Source organism: Astyanax mexicanus, chromosome 19, assembly GCF_023375975.1.
Source record: "Astyanax mexicanus isolate ESR-SI-001 chromosome 19, AstMex3_surface, whole genome shotgun sequence".
Lineage (NCBI taxonomy): Eukaryota > Metazoa > Chordata > Actinopteri > Characiformes > Acestrorhamphidae > Astyanax > Astyanax mexicanus.
In genome coordinates this window covers 28,153,928-28,174,448 of record NC_064426.1, presented here as the reverse complement: position 1 = coordinate 28,174,448, position 20,521 = coordinate 28,153,928, and the positions used below count along the sequence as shown (strand labels likewise).

The following is a 20,521-nucleotide window of genomic DNA, read 5'->3' as shown; positions in this document are numbered from 1 at the left end:
TCTAATAACACACATATTCTCAACATTCTAATCTCTTAATTTTTACAAGGTTTCTAATTTGAAAATGTTTACATTTTCCTCAGTCCTGTTACCAAACCTTATGTGACATTTAAAAAGCATGTTTAAAAGCAAGTACACAAATTTCTTTGATTTTCTCTCAAGAAAGTCTGTACAATATATATGCATGAAAATTGTATTTTTCTAAAAGATGCAAAGTTATTTTTATCTTATAAAGAAGACTCAAACATGAAATTGATTAACTTTATCTAAAAATAATAATAAAATAATTAAATACATGATGAACTAAACAGAATTATGAAAGAGTTGTTTACATTGACTAAGAGTCACATTAATAAATCAATAAACCAGGGTAGAATTCTCGTTCCTGTTACTGGCACTCACTCCTGTTACTGGAATTCACTCCTGTTACTGGCTCTCACTCCTGTTACTGGCATTCACTCCTGTTACTGGCTCTCACTCCTGTTACTGGAACTCACTCCTGTTACTGGCACTTCTTCCTGTTACTGGCTCTCACTCCTGTTACTGGCATATAGACTTGTTACTGGAACTCACTCCTGGTACTGGCACTCACTCCTGTTACTGGAATTCACTCCTGTTACTGGCATTCACTCCTGTTACTGGCTCTCACTCCTGGTACTGGCACTCATTCCTGTTACTGGCACTCCTTCCTGTTACTGGAACTCACTCCTGTTACAAAGTGACAGTGTTGCGATTGATCTCCTCAGTCATATTTACAAAAAGATCAAACATACAGAACAACAAATGAGGGAACTTAAATTTGGTCTTCCCATGATGTTCAGAAGAACCAGCTGAGGTAACTTCCTGTTTTAGATTTGGCTTGTAGAATGTTCCAGATGTTTCAGATGGGGTAATGTGTTAGAGTAACAGGACTGAGTGAAACCCAGGGACACAACTAAAGTGTGTATTTTAACTTAAATATTATGGATTTATTATGAAAAATATTTTTACAGCATAGATTGGATTTGGAGTCACACAACAATGCAAAAAAATGAGATCTGGATGATTTTAATAATTTTATGGCATATACATTTTTATAGTAAGAGAGTGGGGGGCAGTATTGAAAAATGCTCTTTTTTCAGTGTTATAAGTCGTTTTTATTAATGTTTTTAACTACATATATATTTTTTTGCAATTAGTTCAATGTGTAATACACTATGCCTAATAATAAAATGTATTTTAAAGTTATTTTGTGTGCACATTTATACATGTAATTTCCTGGGGACAGAAATGTCATTGATTCCGCTGAATATGCCATTAATTACTTGTTAATGAACAATGAAATCATAAAATTACACACTAACATAAATAGAAATAGTAATATATACATAAATAAACTTTGTAATTTTGTGACTTTAATAGTACACTACATAAGGAGTAGTGTTTAATATGGGATTGTAAATTGTACATTGTGTGCAATACATGCTGAATTTATTATATTGTCCAAAAAAAAAAATGAAAAACATACTTTACAACCCTAGTGAAAAAAGTAGATTAAAGTATACTAAGCATTATTATGCTATAGTGCACTAAAGTGTTCTTGTAGCCACATCATTGTTAATCAGTATATTTAAAGAGAGCTAAAATGGAACAACGTTTTTTGTACTTATTATACTTTAATTGTAAAAGTCTTACTTAAATTGTGCTAAGTGTACTTAACTGTACTAAAACTGAACTATTTTAAATATACTGAAGTAACATTTAAACATTCTTAAACTACTTAATGTATGTAACCCAATATTTTAAATATGCTTACAGTAAAATTATAATACATTTAATGAGCATTACAACTGTTATACTTACTATTATACACCAGGTATATTAGAAATGTACTAAGAATTGATGTTAAATATATTTACATTACAGTACAAATATGCGTTTTAGTGATAATGACACTGTCCAATAAACCATTAACCTGCTGATCAGTCACACTTTAACTACACGCCAGTCTCTGCTATTCAGCACCTGATCCTGATCCTCTGACTGTGTGTTTTATGAAGGACACAGCTGCAGTACTCTGGAGATTTCCCCTGCAGTGAACCTGTACTGGATTAGGAACACGTATCTCTGCTGGTCAGCAGGTGCTGTTACATTATTTACACATGGAAAGAATATTCACACAAATACTTTACAACAGCACCACCAACTGGCCAAGCTAGGGTTTACAGTCTGTGAGCATTTTTTTTTTTAGCTCCCTGCTTTATGAGCTTCATTTATCAAACATCTCAGAGTAAAAGTACTGATCTAAGATCTACCATCTCTTATCAGCTGCCTAACAGAATTCATAAACTTCAGATTCCACCTTTCAATAACCACCACTTACTACTGTGAAGTTTCCATGTCAGAGCCATGTCATTTGCTGGTGCTGGTCCACTGTGTTAAATTAAGTCTAAAGTCAGTGCAGTGCTTTCCTCTAATAAAAACCTTTATGGAGATGTGGATTTCATTTTCCAGCAGGACTTGGCACACTGCCACATTCACATTTTCTAAGACACTGATTTTTGTGTTTTCATTAGCTGTAATCTGTAATCCATACAATAAAAGCCATAATCATCAATAATAAAAGAAATAAACACTTAAAATAGATCACTCAGATGTGTAATACATCTATATAATATATAAGTTTCACATTTTTAACTGAATTACTGAAATAAAGTAACTTTTTAGTTCTATTTTTTTTTTTTTGAGTTGCACTAGTTTGTTTTGTTCAAATTAGCTCCGACAGTTCAACTTTATCTAAACTTCAGTGGGTTTGAGAATGGCCTTGACAGCCCAGATTTATACTTTTTATTTACTTATTTAATTTTTTAAGCACTTTAGATGGATTGTATATATTTTTATTTTTGTGTCCCTTGTTTTTAGGCTATTTACAGTTGGAAAAAAAAACATTTATGTGAAGAATCTGTTTTTTTTAAATCATTTGTGTTATTTGACATAAATGCTGGTAGAACTACTAGGCTACTCTAATATACAGGGAATGGCACTGAACAAAAAAGGCACAACCATACAGACAAGAAAACACTATAACAAAATATATATACACACACACTGTGAGGGCTAAGAAACACCAGGGAAAGGTAATGAACAGGCGGAGTTACAAAAAAGACAGGTTAAAACACTAATGACTAGGACAGATACAAGGGAGGAGACAAGAGTGAAACAAAACAGAGCTAAAGACAGACTAGAAACAACAAGGAACAGGACAAAAGCGTGACCAAGATATACTGTAAATCATATCGCAATTCATTGGAAACATTTTGAGATTTTATTTTTGCTTATAAATAATATTATTATCGCCCAGCCCTAAAAGACTAATAATGAAACAAGTAATTCAAACATTTAAATAGTAGTTTTTGATTAATTTGCAAAAGTGTCAAAAATTGTCCAAAATGAGATCAGCAGTCCATCTATTATTAAAAAAATTATATTAAATCTCATTGAAATGATATATAAACAAATCTGAAATACTATTAAACTTTAAGTGAGAGAAGAAGTGAGATCTATAACAAAAAAGACAAAATGAAACATTTGTAAAATAGTACAACTTTTATTGTTTGAGCTTTATATTCATACAAATGGTGAATATTTTCATTTTCATTCAAACTTGAAAAAAAATGGTGCAAAAACGCAATCTTAGCAAAAGCAGCGTTTTTCTCTTCCTTTTAGTTTCAAACAAGCTTTTTATTCAGGTTTGACAGTTTGTCCAGTATTGATATAAAGATATAAAGTGATTTGCATATTTATTGGCACCCCTGCCAACATCTCACATAAAAATAAACTACAAATGCTAATCAGTGACCCATCTAGATAAGGAAGGCATACATAGTTTAATCATTAGTAAATTTAAGACTGGATTTACAGACAGCAAATGATTGTCTGGAGCAAACTTCACCAGTTCACCAGGGAAGCCATGAGCTTCAGTGCTTTATTATCTTCTTATAGGCTTCTATTGCTTTGTGGGTTTATTCATGTTCAGCTGCTTAGAGGAACTCACAGCTGCTGTTTCTTGGAACAAGGATACAGGAACCTGAGTGTTTATAGAGCTTTGAAATATGCTAATGATTATTGTGAACAGGCCATAACCCTAACAGGCTAATTGAGGTCTAAGGTATCTAAATGCTTAAATCTCTTAGGGTTCTTTTTATAAATAATACATTATTGCTGATATGGTTTAAAGCAGGGGTGTCCAAACTTTTTGTTGTTGGGGGCCAGAAGCAGAAATATATTTGAAGTCCTGGGCCACAGACTCTGTAATAAAACAAATAATGAAATATACCACTTCAAATAGTACATTTTTCCTGATTACTTTCATTTACACACCATTTTACTTGACTAACTATCTTTATCTTTGACAGTGTTGTGTAAACTAAGATTTTTCAAATTGATGTTTAATTTCATGAGGTCTCTTAATATTAAACTACTTAATTACGGCAACTTTTAGACTCTTTGGCCCGTTTTTCTGCGCTAGAAATGCACACCCTCTCCGCTTTTAGACTATTTTCCCCGTTTTTCTGCGCAAAAAATGCGCACTCTCTCCGCTTTTAGACTCTTTTGCCCCATTTATCTGCGCTAGAAATGTGCACTTTCTCCGCTTTTAGACTCTTTTGCCCCGTTTTTCTGCGCTAGAAATGCGCAACCTCTCCGCTTTTAGACTCTTTTGCCCCGTTTTTCTGCTCTAGAAATGCACATCCTCTCCGCTTTTAGACTCTTTGGCCCGTTTTTCTGCGCTAGAAATGCGCAACCTTTCCGCCTTTAGACTCGTTGTCTCGTTTCTGATACCCAGCGTTCAAACTTTGAATCTCACATTATAAAAACAGCGGCCCGTAGTTTGGACACCCCTGGTTTAAAATTATCTGACTGAGATCATTTAATTTTTTTTGCTTAACTGTGTACAGTACCTAATTTTGACCATGCCACTAGAAGTAATCATCAGTTATCACTACATTAGGACCTCTCAAATGCTCTCATGACTGAATGCCATTAAATCCTCACAGCAATATCACATATTAAAAATCCTACATACAGTAATTATTAACTTATCCAGATTAGGAAGACATGAATACACAGCAAACGATAGTCTGGAGCAGACTTGTCCATGTTCACCAGGGAAGCCGCGAGCTTCAGCGTTCTGAACGTCCACTGTGGGCTTTATCACACAACACTTCATGGAACGTCTACCCCGGTCCCAGAACAGCGCCACTCCACAGATCCTGACCCATCCTCTCCTCTTCATTCACCAGCTCACTCTACTGTCCGCCCTTCTCTGTAAAAAAAAAAAAAAAAAAAAAAAAAACAGCATATCAAAACATTATTAATATTAAATAAAATAAATTCATTCAGTACTGTTTTTTATTTGCCTTGTCCACTTTATTCAGCTTTCTTAAGTGTACTAGTAGTGCATTTAAAAAAAAAATTAAAAGTTACTTTATTTCAGTACTCCAATTCAACATGTGAAACTCATTTATTATACCCAGGGGTTGGACAATGAAACTGAAACACCTGGTTTTAGACCACAATAATTTATTGTCCCGACGGACAGTTCTGGTGGAAACAGGAGAGTTGAGGTGCACATTGAATTCTGTCGTGATTTGAGCAGACGTGGTTTTATGTTTTTTGGATACAATCCGGGTTAGCACCTGAACATCCCTTTTAGACCGATTCCTTTTACAGCGTATACAGTTAATCCTGTTGGAAGGTTCATCCTTATTGGTGGTTTGTTGACATTACCCTGAATACCGTGGCTCTTGATACATCACAAAGACTTGCTGTCTTGGTCACAGATGCGCCAGCAAGATGTGCACCAACAATTTGTCCTCTTTTGAACTCTGGTGTGTCACCCATAATGCTAATTGAACCTTCACACTCTGCTCTTACTGGTGCAATGTGCAGTTGATGAAGATTGGCCACCAGGCTGCTCCAATTTAACCATGAAACCTCCCACACTAAAATGACGGGTGTTTCAGTTTCATTGTCCAATGAAGATGCAGATTTCATTTTCCAGCAGGACTTGGCACACTGCACACACTATTATAGATCATATAAACCAATAGTGTGTCGGAATGGAACATGTTTATACTTCTCATCCAACTACAATCAGATTCACTCTATCTGGATGGAGAGATTTATCTGGATAGGGGTTTTATTTTGAACAATGAGAAGCCGGAATGAAAACAAGCTGAAATGAAATAAGAGTAATGAGTCCATTTTAAATTGTAAGGAGAAGAAAGTTTAGATAATTGTGTGAAAATGTAAAAAATATTTACTCCTCTAAAGTATAGGTAACCAACATTTCTACTTAAGTGTTTGTACTTTATTACTTGAAACATCTGTTACTAAATACCTTTAGGGATGAACTTGAGTGAGCTGCTGAATATTCAAAATCGGGAGACTCCATGTTTGGGTCCATCGTTTACAAACTCGTGACCCAGGCCATTACCACACTTTCCACAACTGACCTGCAACACACAGCTACATTTAGTGTACACTTCATAATACACAACAAATAAAACATTTACAACACCCCCAGGAACAGCAATTGTCATCACATCTATTGCAGTCTTTTGAACTGCCAACGTAATGCAATTACAGTACAATATACATATATGTGAATGTAATTAGGGCAATACATCAAATTAATGACTGTGCCAGCAAAAAGGGCCTATTATAAAAGACAGAGTGGGTGAATATGTACAGAATTCAGTTAACTCTTGGAAAACAGATACAGTGTACAGTGTAAAGTAGACGCGAGATGTACCTTGTATGCTCCCCATCTCTCCTCCACTTTGGAGATGCTGTCCTCGTGGATGGGCTCGGTGAAGGCGGGCCAGGGGGTGGAGTGCTCGTATTTAGTCTTGCTTGAGAAAAGTTCGTAGCCACACTTTGCACACACATATTTACCTGCAACAGAGAACAGGCTGTATGTTACACACAAAATCACTATCACTATTTTTTTTTTATTTTTTTATTAGCCTAGTGTTGAAATAAAACTCAGTACTACAGGTAGGCAGTGCAGTTCCTGCAAAAACTGTAAGCATTGTGTAAGAAATTATGTAATAACTGTGGCAATTAACTGTTTGATTTAGAGCTACAAAATAGATAATGAACTCAACAAATGATAAACTGGGTGGTTCATGGGTGGTTGGTAAAGTATAGTAAAGTGATTGTGGTGGTTGCTGTGTTTTTTTTAAATACTAGGTGGTTTATGTGGTGTTTCTCTCTGGTTGCTTTGATATCCCAGGGTGTTGTTATTGGTGTCAAAAAATGGTTGCTAATGGTGTTGCTAGGTGGATCTAGGGTCTCCCAGGTGGTTTCTGTGGTGTTCCTCTTTGGTTGCTCTGATATCCCAGGGTGTTGCTATGGTGTCGCAAAGTGTTAGCTTTAGTGTTGTTAGTTGGATGCTATGGTCTCCCAAGTGGTTTCTTTGGTGTTCCTCTTTGGCTGCTTTGATATCCCAGGCTGTTGTTATTGGTGTCTCTGGTTGCTCTGATATCCCAGGGTGTTGCTAAGGTGTCACAAAAGGGTGCTAATAGTCTTGCTAGTTGGAAGCTAGGATCTCATAGGTGGTTTCTGTGGTGTTTCTCTCTGGTTGCTTTGATATCCCAGGGTGTTGTTATTGGTGTCAAAAAGTGGTTGCTAACATATAACATATAACATATACACACACACACACATATATATATATATATATAAAACTTTAAAAAAGTGAGATAAATAATAAAATGTATTACAGCAACAAATCCTGGGTTGGGCTGATCTAGCCATGTAATTATATAATTCATTGATTGCAAATTGTACTCTTTCTAAGTATACATAAAATAACTGGTTCTTTTGGTTATTCAGTGGGTGGGTCATTTTGGAAAGACAGTAATCTGACATGTCTCCACCTGACATTACAGATGTCAAATTTTAAATCACACACAGGATGTTGTGTAATAGCAGTCTCAAACCAAAGAAATCATTAATTATTTGGGGTCAGTAAAGGTTGGGTAAAGACCACAATCCTGAGATTAAACATCCTCTCTGGAGATAACGCTGAGTTGCAATTTTAAAGGCTAAGCCTAATATCCTACTAAATATCACACTTCTTACTCAGTTAGCAGTGCTGTAGGAGGTAATATTTAAAAAAAGGAATAATATATGATCATTTCTGCAACAGCTTTCCAAAACCATGTTATTGACAAAAAAGATCTATTTTACACACAAATTAAAACAAACACACCATCCTCTAAGGACTTACACAACACGTGTTTGGTCATAAACTATACAAACATATTTATTTGCTTAATTACTTAATACTCAAATAAGTATCAAAAACGTTATGATGAAACTGGCTCTCACCAGGAGCGGCCCAGGAGAGAAAGAGCAAAGTAACCTCTGTTGCACAGGAAAGTTCATCAGAATTAACAGCCCTTAGAAATCGCAAGTTATATATATACAGCTCAGGAAAAAAATAAGAGACCACTTAAAAATGATGAGTTTCTTTGATTTTACCAAATTGAAAACCTCTGAAATATAATCAAGAGTTAGATAGATGATCACAAGCCATCAAACCAAGCTGAACTGCTTGATTTTTTTTGCACCAGGAGTGCAGGCATAAAGTTATCCAAAAGCAGTGTGTAAGACTGGTGGAGGAGAACATGCCAAAATGCATGAATTAAACTATGATTGAAAAACCAGGGTTATTCCACCAAATATTGATTTCTGAACTCTTACAACTTTATGAATATGAACTTGTTTTTCTTTTTGTTATTTGAGGTCTGAAAGCTCTGCATATGTTCATTTTACTCAAACATATACCTATAAATAGCAAAATCACAGAAACTGATTCAGAAAGTGATAATAGAAAAAAAAGAAATCAGATGTGGAAGGTTTGGTTTGGTTAAATTAGTTCATTAATTTAACGCTACATAAAGATGCAACCCTGCAGGCACGTTATAGTATTAGACGTTATTCTAATATAAAATTGTTGTCATCTGACGTCATGACCAACGTTCAGCCTGAAATAAACGTCTATTGACGTTGGTGTCCAGCTGGGAATAAGAAAAAAACAGGAAAAGTCGCATTTCTCCCTGATTCTACTGATCAGTTTTAATATTTAAACTTTGAATAATAAAGGTAAATTGTAAAGTCGAATAAACTGAGTAAAGCGAGTCTTTATCACCCTGAATCCCGGGGGAACTCACTGTAACTCCGGGTACAGCTCCACATTGAACACACAGAGATCTTACCGGCTTCAAAGTGATCTCTGAAGATCTCTCCTCCGGAAAACGAGCAGAAGGACATGGCTGCTGCTGCTGCAGAGCCGCTGGAGCCGGAGTGGAACTTTCTGGAATTATAAAACGCCTCGCCGGTTTCTTCTCCGGTTAGAGTCTAATTTAAGACTTTATACCCATGTGACCGGGCACGTCACGCTCACGCAACTGTGGGTGAGGAGCGTTTGAGCCGCGCGGGGGCAGCATTACCCCAATCTAGCTCCATACAGTTCATACAGAACCTATCCTCACATAAAACAGACTGTAGTTCAGCATATCAAACCACTAAATTACACATTGACTGCATTACCTGTCATGGTACTATAGTTTTAATGAACTGGGGAAATCTGCTGTTAACTACAGAGCAGCAGCGAGCTGGAATTCACTACAGGAAACGCTAAAACTCACTAAATAATTCTAAATTTTAGTTTTTAACCACCTTTAGACAGTCTGTAACTGTCTGTAACTGAGTTTTTCCTTTTCTTTTTATTTATTTTGTCTTTTTTTTTAGCCTTTTTAAAAAAATATTTTATCCTTTTATTTATTTTATTCCTGTTTTTGTGTTTTTATTTTATTTTAACTTATTATATCTTCTGTTTTACCTTTTTTTATTTCCAGCACTTACTTTGTAATATTGTTGTTATTTTAACTACTTAATTTTTTAGTCCTCTATTTTTTTTTTATTTATATTTTATCATGCAAGTTATTTATCTCTTTATTTTATTGCTTTACATTTCAGCCTGTCCACCTATCCTTGTTTTCTAAATTATTTTATAATTCTTTTTATTGTTTTGTTTATGAATGTATATATTTTAGCTAACCTAAATAAATACTTGATTTAAATTAATTTTTTAATTAAATAAATATTTTTTAGTCACTTAAAGTTGTAAATGTCTGGCTGCATTGATAATGAGGGTGACCCTCAATGTACTACAGAGTGAAAATGAATGTTGATTGATTGATCGATCAATTGATATTCTCTACACTAATCGGCAAACAGAGCTGTGACAACATTTTGTGTTGGTGCCAAAAAAATGTGAAAAGTAGTCTTTTTCATTAATCTGTATGTAGAAGTATAGATACTGGGGTTTAAAATATTTCTGTAGAATTTAAAGTATCAACTCAAGCATTTTACTGTTTAAGTAAAACTGTAAAGGTACTGGTTTTAAAACTATTTAAGTAAAATTGTAAAAGGAAAAAAAAGGAGTCCTATAGTGCCCTACGCCCCCCCTCCCCAAAACACATTTTTCTAAAAAGCCATAATGACTATAATGTTAAATATATATTATTATAATATATTAAAATGATGATGTTGAAAAATATAATTTAGGATGCACTAGGCTCCCTAATGTTTCAGCTGCATATATGCCCATTAAAATGAATGCATTTTAGTAGAATGTAAATATATTATATAAGATAAGAAGTTTAGTTGGAGGTTTTAAGATCTTCATACTAGGCTATATACATCTGCTATGTTCTTGCTGGAGTGTGGGGGGCGTGACATGATGTGCAGGTGTGATGAATCACAGTATAAACCAATTGGGTGTCAAGAATGGTATATGTTTATACCTTTCATCCAATCACAATCAGATTCACTCTATCTGGATGGAGAGATTTATCTGGATAGGGTTTTATTTAATGATGAGAAGCTGGAATATAAATGAGTAAAATAGAGAGCATAGAGAAAAATGATGAAAAATCAATTATGCTGTTATTACTTATTTTAGTATTAATAATCTCACTTACGTATTATCCTGCCAATATTAAAAGGCATATAACACAGACTGTAACACAATTTATGTTACAATCTGTGTTATATGGCTTTTAATATTGGCAGTAAAAGGTTCATATGGTATGTGTTTTTCTCCCACACTTGAGAACATGCCTGATGTTTCAATATTATCAAACATTTCATACAATGTTCTCGCTTTCTCACCCAGGCGTGAAACTTAGTACAAGATATGCTAGGGTACTTGATGTGCTAGGTTCTGAAACCTCATCTGCCAACCGTGGAGATAAGTCGGTAGGCCACAACATACTTACTGTCCACACTCACTCACTCCAAAACACACACACACACACACTTTCTCTTCTTTCTGTTTTTCCAATGTGCTAACACACTGAACTGAACCTGTGGATGGTGCAGCATCCCCCCTCCAATCATGTTTCAGGAACCACTCTGTGTTTGGCTCTATTGCTATTATTTTTTCTACATTCAAACATTGATTGATCAGAAAGGATGGGGCAGATTCTTTAACCAAACTCTTAAAACAATACCTATCAAATGATACTTCAGCGCTCCTTTATCCTCTGCAGACTAACAAACCTTTTGTATGCTCTCAATTAATCAATAAATCATTTTTATTATTATCTACCTTTAGTGTCTTTAGTGTCAGTTAATAATTTATATATTTTGATTCGTATATAAAACCTTTAGATTCCTTTGCTTTAGTGTGTGCTTCTTGATTAACCCTAGAACGCTAAGCCGGATAATTTTCACCCATACAATTTTTTCATGTGTTGCTGCTGTTTGAGCTGCATGGGATTTTTGGGAGCTTCAGGGCGATGATTATTGATGTCATTATTGTTGTGGTTGATTCCTCCTCCCATCTATGTTTTTCTTTCAAGAGGAATGGGTTCAGGTAATTTTCATCCAACGTTAGTGATAGAGAGTGAGATATTTTATGGGTGTAATTTACCTAATGCTAGTGTTTGTGTGTTTAAATCAGGCGCTCACATGTCCAAGAAATGGGTGGACCAAAGACCAAGTTCCCAGCAGCATTATTTTTTTTACGTTACTGCTTTTTTATAGGGTCATCCATGGTACCTTTTTATTTTATGTGATGTTGTATGTTGTAAAATACAACATACAGAAGGGTTCCAAAACTTGTCTTACAGTGTATACCTAACATTAGTGATGGTGTTACTAGTTTTAGCATTAGTGTTAAGGCTCTCTCCTACATGCCAGGAGACCCTGGGATGTCCCATCACTGACTCTTTGGAAGAGTAGGGCTATATCAATAAAGCTTCTACTTAATGCCACATTAATAAACTTAATTTACCTCATGAGTGAGGTTTATACTGATAAAATGGAGATTGGATATTTTTTAGGAAGAAACACAAATTGTAAGGCTTGCCGTTTCAGTGGGTATGAAATATTTCTCTTAGCTTGTTGTGAGCTGAAATTCCAGAAATTCTTTGTCTTTGGGGCCTCTATTCCCAAAATACAGCTGATCTACAATATGAGCTAAGGTTTTCCTTAATGAGCATAACTTTACTGCTTTACATTTACCTTAGAAGTCGTATGTTGTGACTGGAAATGACATCCCAGCTATCAGAGAAGGTTATAAGAATGTTGATCAATGTTTTGAAAAGGTTCCAGGAAGTTTAGCCTGTAACGTTAAAGAAATAATGTTCCAGGAAGACATCAGTTCTGTGTGTACGACTGGTTTAATGAGACAATAAAAGATATAAGAGATAAAAAAAAACTGTATAATACTACTGCTTTTACTACTGTTGATTTGAATCAATCTTGGATTTTGAACTCTGAGTGGATGAGACTGACTCTCCTGGCCTTCCGAGTAGGAAATCTGACTGGGTGCAGTGGATAACACCACTACCTGCCAGTGAGCTACCCCATCATGTGGGAGAGAATGGGGTTCAATTCCTGCTCTGGGTGACTCGGCTGCAGCGCACCAAACAGAGTCCTTGGGCAAGACTCCTAACACTCTGTTGGCCTATTCCTGTATTGGGAATAACCTTGTAACTCATTCTGGATAAGAACAGGAAATAAATGCTGAAGTAAATGATGAAATTAAAATGAACAGTAAAGCAAATACAATACAAATACAAGCCTGCCTTCTTCCTATTTGCATTGGAGAAAATCCAGCTGATGTCAGTGTATGCTTAGTTATCTTTCTCCTCCTCAATTCTTCCTTAATGGAGGAGCTTGTTCTCAGAGAAATAAGCACCCTGCTGTTTCAGATGCATGTACAGTATTTCATACAGTGATTAATGTGGAGCTGAACACCTGCATTGTGTAGGCCTGTTAAAGATGGCAGTGCTCTTATCAGGTCACCTATATATACTCCTATCAGATCACATGGTTCTTGAAGTAATGTACCTTCCCATTTTCTACTGTTTTAAGCGTACAGTATAAACCAAGAACCAAAAATTAAAGAAGAATAAAGAATGACAATGGAAGCATCGCATTTTTATCATTATTATTAAGGCATGTTTTTTTTTTTGTCCAAAATTTGCCAAATCCTTTTAAAGAGAATATAGAAATGCTGTTTCTGTGTGTAATGTGCTCAAAAACAGGATTTAGTAAATAAATACTTAAAATAAATAAATAAAATCGAACACAATATTTATATGTATATTTTGTTAAACACTGTTATTTTTATTTCATATAACTTTTCTTCCTCTTTAATTCAAAATCTTTCAGTAAACAGCAATAATGGAACTGTGGTATAATTGCAATAATACACTTGAGGTTCATGCTTTAACATGTATTATACCACAGTTAGTTCCCACTCCTGAGAGGAGTTTTATGAGTGACATTATCAGCCGGTAATGCACTGTAACCAAAGCTCTCCGTGTATTACTCCGCCACATACAGGAAACCTAGCAACGGGCAGCACTTACAAACCAAATACAACCCATATGCGATGTCATTATACACCACCGGGGGAGCTGAATACCATAAGCACAGTGAAGAAACGCCATGTCTCCAATAGGCGGTGTAGGCAAAGACGCGGTCCCACAAATAAATAACCACAGCGTTTCGAAAATACACATTATTACACACATTATCAGCCACCAATATCAGGTTGAGAGTTGTTATTATTAAAATAAAAGCTTCAGTTTAATTTAAACAAAACATTTTCCTTTTAAAAATTCTTAAAAAAAAAACAAACTTCTTTCAAAGTCAAATGAGCACTAGACTAAATCTACACAGATTTCTTTCCTGAAAACTGTTTATTTGGGTGAGTAAAGCTCTTATGTTTATTTACAGTAAGCTTAGGTTTCCACAATTTTGACTAAAATGGCCGAAAGTAGAGGCCACCACGCTAAACTAGCAACAATGCAGCGTTTAAAACAGCGCAGCTACAAACAGAGCAGCTATGGAACTATTTTAATTCACGGAGTGTTTATAACCAAACAGATCATATTTTCTTGTCCTCTTTAAATAATTTTTTTTAATAAACAGCGATAATGGAACTGTGGTATAGTTGCAATAATACACTTGAGGTTTGTGCTGTAATGTGTAATATTTGAATAGAATAGAATAGAATAGAACAGAATTCAACTTTATTGTCATTGCACATGTCGCAAGTACAGAGCAACAAAATGCAGTATAAGTGCTTAACAAAAAATAAATATGTATATTACAAATGTACAATAAATTGCTGAATGTGTTGTAACTATGTATAAGTATGTACAGGTTATGAATATGAATATATATAGATTATAATAGATTATAAACATGAAGTGGTATAAACAAAATAAATAAATAAATAATATAAGTACGTATTATAAACAGAATAGATTTACACAGTATATACAATAGTGAGCAGAATATACAACGGAAAAAAGAGCTGGAAATTAGTTCCAATATTACACGTTATAGCGCTCCCTCTAGTGTATTATTGCTTAAATAATTTACTTAGGGTTAAAATTGCTGGGGCCATTAAAATATATTAGTACATTTGAAGGTAACATTATGGTTAACTGGAACGTTCAGAAAACGTTCTACTACCCAAACATTACATTATTATCTGAGTCAGTATCGATTCTCCCACCGATAAACCGAATCGCAAAAATCGCAGCCCCCCACTATCAGCCAGCAGCCCACCTGTTACCCTCCTGCATTACATAAGCAGCGCCGGAGCCGCGCGAGCCTCACTGCAGCAGAGTGCAGGCACGAGCCGCTGCTGACGCTGATGATTTAATCCGGATTAGAAAGTGCCGATGCAGCTCTAACACGCCGCGCGAGGACAGAGTGCGGGAGATACTGGACCGGTACCGGGCGGGTTCTGCAGCTGCGCGTTTGCAAGTGGTTCTGGTGTTTGGGCTGGTTTTGCTTCAGCGTGCGCGAGCAGCAGCAGAAGCAGCAGCGCGTGCTCCGTGCTGCACTCTCTGCAGTACGGACAGGCTTCACCAGCTGCGAAGAGCTTCTGGGGCAGCACTGGAAACCAGCTGCATCCCCCCAACACCCATCCCTTATCCCCCCATCTCCTCTCCTCTACGCTCCTCTCCTCACAGGGGAATCCTCCGTCCTCTCACTGTCCTGGATGATAATAACTGCAGTGATGAAGATGAGTAGGGAATAGGACATGAGCTTTTATGGGGGTCCCTGCTGGACTCCTGCCCACCTATGATGAACAAATCCCGGTAAGTTCAAAGCCTATAAAGGACTTAAGATTTTCCATTCTTTTAACTCTTTTTGACAACATTATATTTTCACTTATACCACTATTTCCATCCTGTCATGCATGTTCAATTTTAGTAAAGTGAATGCATTTAATGCAAGCATGGTTGATCTAGAGTTCTAAACATGTTGGATTGTTCATGGTGACCTTTTCCTGTTTCAAAATTTACAATAGTGCTAGTTTCTGCTTTGTAAAGTAATACTAAAGTTATCCAAACTATTAAAAGAAAGACATGTGAATTTTACATTCCTCAAAGTAGCACCTCTTGCTTAAATAACTTTAGCTTTGCACATCTTGGCTTGATTTTCTTAGTCAGATTTATGAGGTAGAGTCACCGAGAAGTCAGACTTTCAGTTAACAGCTGTGCTGAACTCGTCAACTGAACTCGTAATTACTTGAATTAATGTGTTTGAGAGCATCAAGAATTGAGTAGAGTTGGTATAAAGTGAATAGCCCTATTTGAGTAATGTTTTAATCCACATTATGGCAGAAACTACTCAGTTGCAAAAAACATCAAAAAACGTTATGATGAAACTGGCACTCATCAGGACCGTCCCAGGAAAGGAAGAGCAAGAGTTACCTCTGTTGTACAGGATAAGTTCATTAGAGTTACCAGCCTCAGAAACCACAAGTTTACAGCTCCCTTTGCAATAAGAATAAATTAATTAACCGTAACTAATTATTAATTGACACTTGTTAAGACATCTTTAATCAATACAATTTTTGTCTCAATTCATTATTATTTACAAAATTCTTCAGAATTAACCTTCCTATTATGTTTGGATTCAATTTGACCCCATTCAATGTTTAACGCCTTAAAATAAGCGGTTAATATCATTTTATTTACTTCATATTTAGTGACTTTTCAAATTGACCCCAAACATAAAAGATGTTAGTAAATTTGAAGGTAACAGGATGGATAAAATGTAGTAATATTTAATAATTACTTTACTAGTGTCAGTTAATAGTGATTAGTGGAGATATTACTTAACCAGTTAACAATGTTTATTACTGTCACAACAAATACTGTTATTTAGGCCTTTACTCTACAGTGATAAATGACAGTCAGTGCTAATATTAACCTAAATAAATGCCATCAATTTCAATAAATGAATTTATTCCTTCTTTTAGCACACATTTTCCATGAATTCACACCTACGTACGCACTTGTATTGAAAATTCTGTACTGGAAACTCCTAATGGCTCCTAATACGACCCCGTCCCCTATTAACCCCAGACTTGCTGTCCAGTGATTAGAGCTTCTACTTTTGACCCACTGACAGAAGAGCAGCTCCTCCTCCAGAGTCTGCTTTACTGTATAAACCTCTCGGTGGTTGGACGTGGACTCTTGTTCTGTCATTAAGCTCATCTCAGCCTGTTAGCCTCTCCATGTTTAACTAGCCTTTGGCCTATGGCCTACGCCTGGCGCTAAGAGCCTTACCTGCTCCAAACCAGGGAAAAAGGAGGCCGACATTGTTGATTCTCAGGGCTGAACGTACACACATCACCTGAGGAGACCTCTGTCTGAGACTCTAAGCGCTGCTGTATTGTGACCTGAGTCAGTGCCATTCAGTGGAATGGCGTAGGCGGTTCGTTTTGTTGTCATGCATTAGTATGTGTCATTTAGTAGCACTCAAAAAAAAAGAGATCAGACTTAATCAGTCCTATACTGGTTGTATTTTTCCACTGTTAACTTACTCTAAACTAGAGATGGACCGATCAGTGTTTTGGGGCCGATTCCAATCGCAGATCTTCTTTCATCTTGATTGGCCGATCGCCGATACCGATCATGGGCGGGGCCAAATGCCACATTTATGCCACACAGGTGCCAGGCAAACCTGGTACAGATTCCCCTAATTACATCCACACCCAAGCAAACACTAGTAATTTACGCTGATAGTAAATAAACGGAAGAGTGTTACTGACAAAAATCAAAGCATTTAATATAGATAATGGAGCCATTGAGTTGTCTCGTTAACAGGTGCTGCAGTTCTGTGGTCAGCAGTAATGACATTACAGCTCCAAATTAAATAGTTTCATTCATTAATGGCCTTAAAGATCCTGCGCAGTCAGTGTAACTCAATCTATTCTGCTCAAGCCTGCAGTGATTAAGGACTGTGCTGCCTCCTGACAAACAGCAGGGATGACTATAAGCAGTTTGTTGTGTTCTGTTTAAGCCTGCAAAGGATTATACTGCTAAGATTTAAAGCGTTTTCAGACATTTCAGACAAGTTGTCAGTAGCAGAGGGAAACATGAAGTGCTGTAAGATTTTGTGGGAAAACACTGCACTGACTTTAGACTTGATTTAACACAGTGGATCAACACCAGCAGATGACATGTCTCTCCAAACCATCACTGATTGGTGGAAACTTCACACTAGACCTCAAGCATTTTGGACTGTGTATCTCTCCACTCTTCCTCCAGACTCTGCTCCCTTGATTTACAAATGAAATGTAAAATTTACTGATGGTCAGTGATGGCTTGGAGAGACATGTCATCTGCTGGTGTTGATCCACTGTGTTTTATCAAGTCTAAAGTCAGTGCAGTGTTTTTTCCAGAAAATCATACATAACTTCATGCTTCCCTCTGCTGACAACTTTAATGGAGATAAGGATTTAATTTTTCAGCAGGACTTGACACACTGCCCACACTGCCTAAAGTACTATTGGTCTAATTTCTGAGACACTGATTTTTAGGTTTTCGTTGGCTGTAAGCCATAATCATTAACAATAAAATAAATAAACACTTGAAATAGATCACTCTGTGTGTAATACATCTATATAATATATGAGTTTTGCATTTTTAACTGTTTTACTGAAAAATGCAACCTTTCATATATGTATATAAGCTATAATATTAGCTATACTAATAAATTAAATAATTACAGTTGTAAACTTGTCAATGCAGGATGTCAATCACAAGTAAATGTTTGTGGTAATATTTGCGAGCACACAAATCCTTTAGATGTTAAATCCAGATTTTGGCATGAGCATGATGAGGTTTCCACAATATGTGAGAGGCAGTGTAACTGCTTTATGAGTCTAATAAGCTGCTGCTAATGATGTAGGTCAGTGCCGTTTGCTTCATCTGTGAGTCCAGGCCTTTAGTAGTGCTTCTGGCAGCAATGTGTCGTGGTCATGTGTATCAATGCAAAAGCAAAGCTGTCAACCACGTTCCTTCAGAAGCAATTTAGAGTCTCTAGCTCATCCATTCATCTTCCTCCAGCAGACCTTGGCCGGGCTGATGATGGTTTCGCTGTTTAATGGACACGCTGTGTGTGCTTAAATCTTGATGAACGGCTCCCCAGCAGGCAGGCCTGTCAGTCTGATTACATCAGCATGCCGGCCCACCACCACCACCACTGCCCGTCTGCACCGATACCAGACCGTCTGGGCTGGATTTAGGCATGCTAGAGGCCCCCACCACCCCATCACACGTTAAACTGACATGTACTAAAATACAACAGAACTCAATTTTGCTTAGGGTTAAAGCTTACACTTTATAAAGTACAGATATCTTCCTTTTTGCTTTTTTGGTCATACTGATATATATGTTTTTATTAAGAAACTTTAATATCAAACAAAGATAAGCTGAGTAAATATAAAAAGCACTTTTAAATGATCATTTTATCCATTAAAGGAAGGAGGCCACTGCAAACCTTTTCTTTTTAAGCCATTCAGAGGTGGACGTGTTTGCGTGCTTCGGATCATTGTCCTGCTGCAGAACCCAAGTACGCCTGAGCTCCCCAACTCATTCCATCTAAAAGTACTGGATGGAGCTTCATAACTTTAGAGAACACAGTTCCACGTTCCACTGCATGCAGGTTCATGTTTTTCTGCTCCAAAAAGGCTTATCAGACAATCAGAAAATCTTCTGACAGCTGATATAGTCCAATTAATTAATTAATAGTTAATTTAATGATAAATATGATAAATAGCAAAAAAAAATGTAATATTATATTTTTATACTTTATATTCTATGTTTCTATTTGTTTTGTTTAGATAACTTTTTTAAGCTGTCTATGTATTTTTTTATACTCTTTGCACTTGTTTTTCTATTATATACTGTATGCTGCTGTAACAAATCACATTTTCCCAAGTAGGATGATAAAAGGCTATCTTATCTTATCTTAAAATAATTCATTTAAATTGTAATATTTAAGCGATTTAATCCACTGATAGTGTCTTATTGCATTTCCAGGAAATGTAGCTTAATTAAAAGTTAACAGATAACTTTTGTTAGGAAATAAAAGCAGAAATATCAGCCAATGGAATGAGATAGTTTCAGTAGATAACAAGACCTGATGATAACAAGAACCTACTAAATTAAGTTTCAGATATATAGATACTGTAAATGGATGTCCATGAAAGTGGCATTGACTTCTTGTATGCATTAAAACCCAGTAAATCTGATGGGTCTGAGGGTCAGTTAGGGTCAGGACTGAGAAACGAGAATGTCCTCATTGTCCTCAATTGATCTGAAAGCAGAACAGCATACGAAATATGACCAGACAGAATGATGGTGTTTTGTACACAGTGCTGCAGAATAGCAGTCATATTCCCATGAGAAATGCAATGAAATAAAATACCAGTTCTTACTCTCTTTCTCTCTCTCTCTCTCTCTCTCCTAGAGAACCCTTAACATCTGGAGAAGCTGCCACAGGGTTCTTTTTATTTAAAGATCAGAGAAAGTGTGAACGCAGCTTTGGGTGTGAAAGGTATCGTTAGGTGAAAGATGGTGACACATCTAAAGAGTGAAGAATCTGTTGCGCTCTCTCTCTTTCTCTCTGTTTTCTT

General features: G+C 36.1%; 2 protein-coding genes across 4 annotated transcripts in view; one reads left to right on the top strand and one right to left on the bottom strand.

Annotated features, from left to right (window-relative positions):
* Positions 1-3,566: 3,566 nt before the first annotated feature.
* msrb1a (methionine sulfoxide reductase B1a) lies at positions 3,567-9,422 on the bottom strand. 2 transcript variants are annotated; one of them, XR_007427173.1, is made up of 5 exons: positions 9,267-9,422; positions 6,794-6,936; positions 6,380-6,494; positions 4,782-5,302; positions 3,567-4,676 (listed from the first exon to the last, which is right to left on the bottom strand). XR_007427173.1 is itself a non-coding variant. In XM_022667036.2 (4 exons), exons 1-4 carry the CDS (start codon positions 9,319-9,321, stop codon positions 5,286-5,288), a joined length of 330 nt encoding a protein of 109 aa, XP_022522757.1. In that variant the 5' UTR covers positions 9,322-9,422; the 3' UTR covers positions 3,567-5,285. The 2 variants fall into 2 exon arrangements, 1 of the variants encoding a protein (XP_022522757.1); XM_022667036.2 differs by having other exon boundaries at positions 3,567-5,302.
* A 5,635-nt stretch (positions 9,423-15,057) lies between these two features.
* LOC103042457 (testis expressed 2, like) overlaps positions 15,058-20,521 on the top strand; it is a 34,326-nt gene continuing 28,862 nt past the window's right edge. Inside the window, exon 1 of one of the 2 annotated variants that reach the window (XM_022667033.2) lies at positions 15,058-15,686. The gene's annotated coding sequence lies outside the window, so the exon portion shown is untranslated. The remainder of the gene's footprint in view (positions 15,687-20,521) is intronic. The other variant, XM_022667034.2, reaches the window with a different exon arrangement.